This window comes from Pollachius pollachius, assembly GCF_949987615.1.
Source record: "Pollachius pollachius genome assembly, chromosome: 11".
NCBI lineage: Eukaryota > Metazoa > Chordata > Actinopteri > Gadiformes > Gadidae > Pollachius > Pollachius pollachius.
Genome location: NC_136944.1, coordinates 14,293,024 through 14,304,988, shown reverse-complemented (window position 1 = coordinate 14,304,988; position 11,965 = coordinate 14,293,024). Strand labels below are relative to the sequence as shown.

At 40.9% G+C, this 11,965-nt stretch overlaps 1 protein-coding gene across 1 annotated transcript; it reads left to right on the top strand.

The window, feature by feature from the left end:
- The first annotated feature begins 928 nt into the window (after positions 1-928).
- On the top strand, positions 929-11,722 carry rab5c (RAB5C, member RAS oncogene family). Its single transcript, XM_079747031.1, has 6 exons — positions 929-997; positions 6,595-6,921; positions 9,326-9,477; positions 10,025-10,147; positions 10,290-10,383; positions 10,484-11,722. Exons 2-6 carry the CDS (start codon positions 6,756-6,758, stop codon positions 10,609-10,611), a joined length of 663 nt encoding a protein of 220 aa, XP_079603157.1. The 5' UTR covers positions 929-997; positions 6,595-6,755; the 3' UTR covers positions 10,612-11,722.
- The last annotated feature ends 243 nt before the right edge of the window (positions 11,723-11,965 follow it).

Genomic DNA, 11,965 nt, shown 5'->3' with positions numbered 1-11,965 from the left:
GCTTGCTTCTGAATATCTTATATTCAAAAATTAATGTTTTTATTTTGATGAACACTGGCATTTACTATTGGATATATGAACGTGGATTAAAAATGTTACTTGGTGAGCAGTCTGTACTTCTTGATTCGAGAATACACGATCGTTACGTTATTTTAACATGAAGATATATCGAATATCTATACTGCCACTCAGTGGTCATTCAGGGGAGTCACAGCAAAACAAAAATGTAAATGTCGTCCTTCAATCAGACAAATTTGATTAAGAAATATAGATATTTGTGTTTCAATAATAAGCATTTTGTGTGCAGATATAGCCTACGTTTTTGTACACCGTGACATACATGACGACCGATTGCAATCTACCTTTTCTGGAGCCGCCCATGGTGCACCATACGGTTGCTCAAAAAAAAAAAAGCTGCATTTTCTTGCCTCCTGCCAATAGTTTGTGAAAAGATCTGCCATATTTCCCATGGGTTACACAGGTATCCAATTGGAACATTAAGACTTCTGCATTGTTCATCACAATATTTGTACACCCAACGCCCCACAAACAACCCCAATAATCTAAATCCAGATGTTGGGCTATTCTATTGTAGCTTACTTTAAAATATATTACAGATGAACCACCAAACTTTTAAATTTTAACATTTACACAGCAGGACTAGAACTGTGTGGTACACATAACTCACTCCGCATCTAATCAGTATCAAATTGTGTATCTTTTTAAACTATTCTTTTGAGTAAACATCAACATTAGAATTTTTTTTTGCAATGATTAATTTAAAAAAAAGCAATATGAATCCTTAATACGAGAAGGCTCGAGGAGGTGGATTTTTTATTGAATCCGACGATGACAGAAGTGCAGAACAACCATTGGTCGGAAAACCACGGAAGTGTGGGAGGTTCCCGGAAAAGTCCCTCACCGGAAAGGAAGGCCAGGGTCCAAGAGCGGAAAGATAGGAGCTGCCGATGTCATCTCCGAAAGACGCCAAAGTATCGTAAGTTAAACTTGTCACAAGTGTGTAATTATAATAACACTCAAGAAATATCGCCGCGGTACTGACGTCTCCTTTTCATCGTTTGTGTCAACGTGTCCGTATCTATATTATTGTGCTCAGCCCAACAGACAAGTCCACACTCAGGCGATTATTTTTTTCTTACCAAAACTGCATCGAGAGGCTAGCTTTAGAATGGCTAGGCTAAGCCATCTAACCTAAGAGGGAAATAGCAAAGGGTATGAATTCGTGTTGTTTGTCACTGGGGAAACGGCAGTACCTTAACAAACGATAGACAGACGTAAATCAACGTTATGTTGCATCTGCCAAGTGTTAAAAACAGCTGACTACGTGTGGCAGTGACGTTATTGAGTGCGCTAACCCTGCTGCTACATCAGCTCACTGTCTTATGTTAGTAGTTGAATAACTGTAGTAAAGCAACATTTAACGTACACCATAGACAAGATTACACCTATTGTTGGCTTGTCTTATGTGCCCTGGGCTTGGTGAACTGACATTAGGGCATTTGTTATTTACAGAACACCGAACGTCGGTAGCTACAAAATATCCCTTTCAACTAGGTAACCAGCTAGCTTACGCTACATTCACATACAGGACTATGACGTAATTTACTTTGGCCAAGGCGTTGAGGCTGCAGGTCAAAATGAGTATATGTCTTTATCAAGTTGGTGACTGGTGAAAAGACTCTCTGTCGATAAGCGTTTGTTCCAAACATAGTCGGATAACGCTTGGCCAACATCGATTCATGTTGGTTTTAAATATTGATGTGGTTGACTTTCTGTTTCTTCTCTTTGACAGCTAGACATGGATATTGACAACAGCTATGGACTACATATCTGGGATTTATATTACGTTTTTTGCCGACTGTAATGTTGTGTCTACCACTCTTGAGTAGCTAGAGTCTAGACCTTTGAGACAGAATATCCAAGCTTATATTTATAGTCTGTGGACCTTGTTCACCACAAGCTTGACCTGTCATAACAAAACCAAGCACGAGAAACATCGTTTGGTTGGAATAATAAATAGGGACAAATCGTATTATTTTACTCACTAGACAACAGTCGTCTAGTCGATGCACTGATGCAATGTAGTTATAATACTGCCTGGCTGCCCACAGGCACACGTTCGCCCTAGGTTATCTCTTGATCTGTAAACTGAATATTAATTGCTAATGTTTCTTATCATTTAATAGAAAGGTGAGCGTTGCTCAAGGTCAATAGACCAAAGGCTACTCCAGGTTAGTCTACCTATACACAACAGTCCCCAGCTTCAACGCTCCGCTTTTAACATAAATATATGTATGATTGTTAAATGTTCAGAAAAAGTTAAATGGAATAGGGATTTCCAATTTCCTGTAATGAGGTTAACCATGATAATCATAAATCAATGTCACTGTATTCACAGCATCTAGCCATGAATACGCAAATCAAAATATCTTGTGGGACGATGTAGGGAGATTTTGTTATTTAAACAACAATGATACTAATCTAAACCCTTCTCGTTTTAAATATTATACTAATATATTATAAGCAACTCTGCTTTGCAACTGCTTTATGCAAAATTAACAAAATTTGTAACTTCAAAGGCATCAAGTAGCCAATTGCTGAAGTAAGGCAAATAGCAGGGGCTTGCAACCAATTTTATCCTTGAACCCAGAATGAGGAAGTAGTTGCCCGGGTTTGGCAGCGTGAAATTACAAAGCATAATATTGTCTCGTGCAGACAGAAGGGTTGGAAAAGTCTTAATAACTTTTAGAGGACTTTCTTTTTCTGGCTTTATACAGAACTGTAGTAAGAGAAGGAAGTGCCTATGATTTCCTATGAGCCAATCATCTGTTGCTGATAAGTATCCTGTGGCTTTTCCTGATGGAATTCATACAATTTTCCATTGATCACCATTCCTACAGATTTGCTTGAGGAAACGACAATGGAGGCAACCAACAGTTTTAGTTCTTATATACACAATAACCAACTGATTCAAGGGCTAGACCACTTGAGGCCCCACGTGACGCGGCCTGAGGGGGTAGGAGCTCCAGCTTAGCACCTTTAAGTCCTCCATGAAGTATCATTCTCTGGTAATCTAGCACTCTAGCACTCCACTAACTTGAGCTCAAAAACACATGTCAATGTTACTGCCAAACAAACAAAAAGTTACACCACCCTTGCAATGAAGACAACCTCTATCATGTCCCTGCTTGCTTCCTGATAACTGGTAGAGTGAGATCTGTGTCGGAGGCGTTTGTTGCACCACTACCACCGCTGTGGCTTTAATGACGAATGCAAACTGTCACCCGCTACTTACATGCTGATGTGCTGTTTACTTCCCTTTCATGCATGATTCTGGACTGGTACAAGCTGGATATGGCTAATATTTGAACACAACGGCATTGTCAACTAGTGGCTTGTTGCTATTCTGCGGTAGCCCTTTAACACATGAACGCAGTAAAACTGCCAGATTAAGTTTTCGAGTAAAATAAGTTTCTGTATTCACACAAGACCTGCATATCAAACCTAGTGGAATTCAACCATTCAAACAGCATTGGCAAAAACTTTCCTGTAATAAAGTGTTCCTTTTGCGGCGGAATCACTGCAGTTTGACACAATTTTGCCAATCCTTTGATGAGCCAAAAATATGTAAAGATTGAGCCCCTCAGAGTTAGTAGTTGAGACTTCTCAGAATAAAAAAACCCTCAATAACTGTGTTCTGACGCAAACTTACGGGGGCCGTGAGTGGGAGGGGTTTTGGGAATGTTGACGGTATGATTCTTGCAAACAAAGAGAGAGAGGTGTTATTCATAGCAGGGTTCCCACAGCGCTTTACAGCTTAGGCAGCCGTCTAAGCAACACACGCCTGCCTGAAGTTATTCATTTTGGGTTCAATTTCAATAATGCTCTTGCGTCCATACTGTCACCTTCTGCTTTCAACTGCTCACATCCACGGTGAAGTGTGTGTGTGTGTGGTTCATGAAGGTTTTTGTTGTGGCCCAGGTGTATTGGTTTAGCATATTGTAACAGAACTAAGTGACTAAACTGACCTTCTTTGACATTGTCATTTTTTCCTCTTAAATGCTCCTTCCAGTGCATTGGCCGGTGATGTAAATGCATTTATTGTCAAATACATTGGGCATCGATATCGGTTTGAAAGTTAGCTTCTAAAAATATTTTTTCTTTGCTGAGGTTAGGGTTAATGGAAAAAAACAACTTTATATACATACCTGTACCTTTTTTGTGTTTATAAATTTATTCTAGGTCCTAACAGGGTAGTAAACCCAAAATTGTAGTAATTTCTTTTGTAATCTTCAACACAGAAATCTAAAGCCATTTGAACTACTGAAATAAGACCATAATTTAGAGAGAGAGGGAGTAAACTCCTATGTTTTTGCCAGTCTCCGCCAACCGGTTTGTGAATTTTCAACTCTGCCCCGAAAGCAGGGAACCCTTCTTTTCTGACGTCAAAGTGCTATTTAGCAAATTCTTGGCATCAGCACAGCGAGTTGTTCGTGGATGCGTGGAGCTATGTCTGGGGGGTTGTTGATGTTGACTGTGGCGAAGAAGAGGGTTATACTTCTTGGACACTTTTATTATAATGACACGGTGTGTGGATGTGTGAAACTTCTTCTGAGCAGTGGTGGATTTTTATGTTTCCGTCCCAGAGAGGAATAGGCTTCCCAGTTATAGTAAAATGCAAAGGTGTGAATCATTTCATATACAAAATCGTAAGTATCCGTTTTTTTCTTTTTAAATCTGTGTTAGAATTTTGAGCTGAAACAGGGGGTTCACTTACACTTTAAAAACCAGGCCAGTATAAATATTTCATAGCATTTCTTTCCATACACCCAGTTTTCACCCTTTCCCTGACCCATATCCTCTGTCTGTCTTTCCAACCCCCTTCCCGTGGAGCTCTCCAGAGACCATTAAGGATGCCATTAGGCAATCTGTTGTAGGCTGCTTCAGAAGAGTCTACTGTATTTGAATGAGCCCAGGGGCTTGGTACTTTTGCTAGGGGTTTTAATGCCACCTGTGCAGCAAACTCTGATGTGATGTGGAGGTTGATTGATGAGTTCATGCATGTAGGCTCAGGGGAAGAAATAGAATGTTCTCCCAAGGTACCCTTGATGAGGATACTACATACCAGGACATTATCTAGGAGCCACAGATCCTAGTTAATGGTGCTGAACATTGAATAATGCCTATTGGCTCATATTTGAGGTCTTATTGACACAACGTCAAGCTTTCATAAAGCCCTTGTCTACATGTTAGCTGTATCTCATGATCAAGGCTAATCTTGGATTAGGATTGGTTAGTAAGATAATGGAATCAACATTCAATGAACATATTTAAAAACGCATACATTAACATTTACTCTGCCTCAACTGTGCTGTTTTTAACCTAGTCTTTGCTGTTGAGTTCTTTAAGGAGGTTTGATGACCGAGGGGCATGAACAGGTGAACCCTTGGCTCTTTGGTTGGATTCAGATGCACCATCCATTGACACAGTGAACAGTGTAGCCTTATTCTCCAGCCACCTCTGCTGCTTTGGTCTCTTAACGGCCCCTCAGCTCTGCTGGATGTGGGAGTGTGGGAAAGGCGTATTGGGCTCTGGTCCAACCCTCCAGGCTTATTGTGGATTACTGATGTCTGTTTAGGGTGGAAAGGACCACAGTTCTTCCAGCCACACACTTGCTAACCCAAGGCCTTGGAACAAAAACAAACTCAATCAAGAACGCATTTCAATTTCAAGTATTGTATTCCCTTTGTTCACTTATGTGGTTATGGAGGGCTCGATGATATTATTGTAGATCCGATTCCATTGTTTAAAATACTTATGTTAACACCCCCATGTCAGCACTGGGAATGCATTGGAGAGTAGTATATAGAATTTATGTAGCATGACGATATTTCATACTGCATGTGGTCTGTCCCTGGCCTCCTCATGCATTGGAGATTAGCCCAAAACGCTGCTTGAGAGGGAAAAAACAAACTGCCTTACATCCACTAACTGGAGAAATGTTTTCCACTTTTAAACTCTCAAACCCATTATTAGACATTTCTTAAGTACGATTGGTCTTTTTTGCGTTCCAAGTGAGGAAGCGCTGAAAATGGTGCCTAGTGTCCTCTGCCGTCTTCACATCCTGTTTTGACTTAATTACAGTTTCCTGTCCCTCTGACCAAGCAGAAGCTGATGGGTGCATCATTTAACAGATAGTAAACCGAAGGGAAAGCCAAATAATAACATGTTTTAAGATCTAACACTTCGGCCTAATACAGAAGGACATATCTGACCTCCCGTCACTTCTAAGTGACGGGCCGGGCTCTCACAATGGATAGGCTATTGGTCAATTTATAATATGTGCGTTTTCAGTGTTCAGTTAAAAATCACAAAGTTGGGCTTAGATATTTTTGGCCAAAAGGAAGTCTGCTTATGTGTTTGCAAGATAATAAAAGATACAAACATTTTATTCATCCTCAAAATTTGTTTTAAACTGATTACATTGAATACTGGACAGTGTCCTCTTGTGTCTGTATTGAAAAGTGTTTCTAACTTAAGCTGCCATGTAATATGCATCCCTCTCTTTTCCAGCTCTTGCTACTGAGGTGTCCTCTTCCCGCGGATCATTCCTCACCTGGACACTGTTTGGCCCTGCCTTAGGAAACCGCCACCTGCCTTGTGTGAGACTACCCTAAGTTGCCTGGACATCCCCCCCCCTCCTGTTCCACTAGAGAAACTTTCAACCCAGCCCAATGGCAGGGAGAGGAGGACCAGCGCGGACCAATGGCACGGCAGCCAGCAACAAGATCTGCCAGTTCAAGCTCGTGCTGTTGGGGGAATCAGCAGTTGGAAAATCCAGCTTGGTGCTGCGCTTCGTCAAAGGCCAGTTTCATGAATACCAGGAGAGCACCATTGGAGGTGAGGGTCTTATTCCTCTTTCTCACGTTTTTCTTTCCCAGTACTCCATGGCTCTTGGTGGTCCGGCATTTGATAGCGTCCCTCAGTAGATTTGAGAGCTTGTATGTATGCTAGGCTGCTGAATGAACGATTACAGTAGACCAACCGCCTAGCTCACAAATCCTCTGTTGTCCAAACGTGGAGCTGAGGCGGCAGAACGAGTTTTCTGTACTTGGCTCACCTGATGCCCCCTGACAAGCGGCTTAATGGATGATAAAACAAGTGAAGAATAATGTTCTGGTTTGGCCAAAACAGGTAAAAATAAGCTTGAAATGGCTCCAGCCCAAGGGAGAATTATGACTTACGGATAAGTTTTTTCATCTGTTCACTATGCACAGTAACCAGACCGGTGTGTCTTGTATTAAATAGAGCTGTTCAATTAAGAATGGTCTGTTTTTAGAGTTACCTGTGTTGTTTTCATTAATGCCAACTGTTTTGATATAATGCTTATTCACAATCGTTTGTGTTTTTTTTCTTTCCAACTGTTGCTGTGGACCTGAAAAAAGTATTGAGAATTATTGCTCATTATTTTCAGTCTCTGAACATGTCATTATGTTTGAAAGCCCAGAACAAAACATCTACCCCATGTCAACATTTAGGAAAATATTTTGACCCTTGTTTGGTCTACTTTTATTCCCACCCTTGCTAGTGCAGAGTTTTATCAAGGTCCAAAAATATAAAGTTACAGGCTATGCTCTGAGCTGATCTCAGTATCACTTAACACAAATGTTTTGGGAAAAGGTCCAAAGGTTTCCTTGTGCTGACCAAAGCAATCACACGCTTTTGTGAATGTATTTTTTGGGGGAGAACAATGGAAACCAACGACAACAACAATTTTAACGCATATTTGTAGAGCGGTGAGAAAAGCGTTGTTGCTTTTTATCATTTAAATTAAATGTTGAAAATATCAATAATTATAAAAGCTACTCCTTTCATCTGAATGATGAAACTGAAAATCAGCGGGAAAGCACGAGAATCCTTGCATGCTAACTTTGCTGTTACTGCTGTGTTTTCTTTGCAATTTGTCTTGTTTAGTTTTTTTTTTCTCTTGTGAGCTGATTGTTGAGCTTTCTCAAAACTTAAGTCATCCAATCAGTGGGGCTGCAGTGTTGCTAGCTCGACCCACTTAGCCCGTTTGGTACCTGGTCAAAACCAGTACCACTTAGGCACCGTGTCCTTTTAAAATGGAAGTTGCTGGGGGGGAGAATTTAGTACTACCATGAAATAAACCTCACATTGGATTGAATTGCCTCAAAGGCAGTCGATGCGATACATTACTGACTTAAAATGAGATGGATGGGAGACAGAACAATGGAGTTTGGCCTGCTGAAAACCAATGAGGCAGGCTAACCGGAAATGAAAGAGTTACCAAAGTATTGACTAGACACTGGTTCTTACATTAAAGTCAACATTATATTGGTATATTTTAAACTATGGTGAATAAGCTGGCCAAAGGTTTGTGAGGTATATGTGGTTTATGACTGAAATGAGTGTGTTAGCCATAGACGTTGACCCCAGATGCCCCGGCAGGACAGGAAATTTATTGTGTGCTGTTTAACAACAGTGTTCAGACCTTCTATTCATAAAACTGTTTCCACCACATTCCACCCATAGGTATTTTGCTTGGCGTTTGCTCTGATGTCAGCTGTTTTTATTCTATAAATTCTACTAGTTAGCATTGTAAATGCATCTTGCGTGGGAGATGAGGAAGGTTGAGTGTAATTGTATTTTTTTGCTAGTTGTGTATTCATTCAGACATTTTTATTGAGGTCGAAACAGAATACTGACACCATAGCTTCCTTCCACTAAGTTCTTCAGGATGTAAAGACAGGATGCCTGTTGGTCACACTGACCAAAGTCTTTAAAGTACTCAGCATTTTTTTCTGTTTTACTTGTGGTCAGCTGCCATCCGCCTGCTCAAAGGTTCCAAAGCTCTAAAATATGCGATTCCTACAGAGCATACATTTTCCCCTGCCATGTGACACAAGGGGCTGAATAAGCAAGAAATTTTTGCAGCGTGGGCCTCTTCTTATCACTCTTGTTGGGATAGAACTGTGGACTACATGGTTAAAAGTAAACAAATTGCTCATTTTATTACGCAAACCTGACCTTTGAACATCATTACTATGAGTTGAATTAGAAGATTACCTTAAATTAATTGTATTTTTCTTTGGAATCATGTCAAAATGATGGGCGTTTGACTGACTGATACTTGCTTGACTTAACTAGGCAGTTAATAAGAGTGACTGCATCAAAGTCCAAACAATGCATCATTGTATATGGCTCCCTCTGAGAAGATCCTTCAATCTTTCATTGAAATGATCCCTCGATTCTAACGCGGCATGTGGCTTGTCTTTCTCTCTAGCTGCCTTCCTCACACAGACGGTATGCCTGGACGACACAACAGTGAAGTTTGAGATCTGGGACACCGCAGGACAGGAGCGCTACCACAGCCTCGCCCCCATGTACTACAGGGGCGCCCAGGCTGCCATCGTGGTCTACGACATCACCAATACAGTGAGTCAGGCGGCCCGCTTCCCATTCAAATCTATCATAGCCCATTGACGGCTGATCAGTCCAATGCAATGCGAATGCAGTGCGATGAGTCTGAGATTGGTTACTTTCATATTAAAGCTAAGCAGTATTGATTTATATATAGGTTTATATTGGATCTCCGATTTGGCCTTGCAGGATTGACTCTTCAGTACACAACGCATCTGTTTTGAAACGTGCATGGGAGTGGTTACAATATTTGTCTGGCTCTCACTTATCACAGATGTTTTAAGAATTTGATGGTGGAATAGTAAACATAATAATGTATTCTGCTGAAGCATAGCAACCTGGTGACTCTGGGACAACAAAGTATGTAATTTGTATAGTCTATATTCAGTTTTCGAAAAAACGTGTGTGTGCTTGATAATTTTCTGTATATTTTGTGTGAATTGTCTAATTATCTTACCCGTGTCCTTCCCTTGGCTTAACAATCCTTTCCACGTTATGTTTACTTAAATAATGAAATGGCATGTTTCTGATGAAGGTTTTTGCGCTGTGCTTCTGCCACCAGGATACGTTCACGCGTGCGAAGAACTGGGTAAAGGAGCTCCAGAGACAAGCCAGCCCCAATATCGTTATTGCACTGTCAGGAAACAAGGCAGATCTGTCCAACAAAAGAGCAGTCGATTTTCAGGTACAGTCCCCTGATTGCAAACGGTAAACTGCATTTGTATCAATTAATTTGACAATGTTCAATGACATTTTTCTGTAAAATATAGGCCAAAAAATAATCTGCATTAATAAATGAACCACTGTCCACCTGTTTTGTTTTTCAGGAAGCACAATCCTATGCAGACGACAATAGTTTGCTCTTCATGGAGACGTCAGCCAAGACTGCAATGAATGTCAATGAGATTTTTATGGCGATAGGTACGTACTGAACAGAGCCACCAAATAAGGTACGCTACGATTCTATGCGAGGATGAAACAATTAATTGACGGCCCATCCTTTCTCATGCCCCAACCCCAGCCAAGAAGCTCCCCAAGAGCGAGCCCCAGGGGGCCGCGGGCGCAGGCGGAAGGGCCAGAGGCGGCGTTGACCTGCAGGAAGCCGCGCCACAGGGCCGCACCAGCCAGTGCTGCGGTGGGGGGAACTAACTGACGTACTGGAACCCCAAATCAGATCGATCGCTACGAACCCACCCACAGTATCAAGCAACAAGTCTTCGATATCAACCAGCTGAGAAAAAAGCGCATCCCATCGATCCAATCAAACCCATGGTCAGACCCTTAAGCAACACAGACACTCATTGTTTGGCCCAAACCCTGCCCCCCCTGGCACATATGAACTGCCAGGCGGCAGTGACCGTTTTCACCAATGAATCAATCAACCACCAAAACCAACTAAACAGAACAATGCGCTTATATACATCTATATATATGTGTCGATGTATACATACTGAAAATTCTAGACCAACAAGAGCGGCACAATGATGGATACCTCGAAATAACCAAGAAGAAAACTTAAAAAAGGTCCCCAAGACGGAAGCGGGATATGATCCGTTTTCCATCGCACTTCGTCCAGCCCTCTGCTGCTGTCTTCATCAGTGGCTAGGTGAGATTCGGCGCTAACATGGCGTTTTTTAAAGCAGAGCGCCAAGAGGCTTATCAGCTCTCTCTCTCCCTGACTCCTCCTATTTCATCTCGACCATGCACCAGTAATCACTGCAGTATTTTTAATCATGGTCCTGTGCCACTATTAGAACTCAAACCCTCTTCTTTGTTTGGTCTGCAAATGTGTCAACCGTCACTTTATTTTTTCCTTCATGGATGCTGGTAGGCTGCTTGGATGGAGTCTGGGTTAAAAAAAACAAAACAAAAAAAAAAGATGGTTAGGGGAAAGATTAACTAGATTGTGGCGTTGTAAATTCATGCTTTCATTGTCACTGTTTATTACTTGACAGATTATCCGGTCTGATTTGTGTTTTTGTTTGGTTTTATTAAAAGGCCTAGACCAACCAAGAATTGATTATCACGTCTTGATATCCGACCATAAACATTCAATATACCATTATTAACCATATCACAGGCAAGTCATTTTTAGCATTGTTGTACTGTGTTTGAATCATGGGTCAAATGCATAAAGCAAGACACGTTTCTTGACCAAAATTGAATTGTGTATCGGAAACATGTTGCTGTATTTGTATCTTTTGTCAAGTATATTACCAATCAGTAGTTATTGTCAATACAATATCTTCCCACTCTGATATATTGTCATCAATTATTTTTGTGATTGAGGATGTTCTTTTTTTATTCTTTTTTTTTATTCTATGGTATTAAATGCACTGGTTATATCTCATATCCATCAAATCAGATGTCATCCTTAGCTTAATTTTCTATTCCTTACCACTTTTATTTTTGTAATATCGGGAGGGCTTACTTTTGACCAGTGTTGTCACACTCTGTAATTACGTCAACAACTAGCACAACAGTATCTCTACAGCATCCTCTG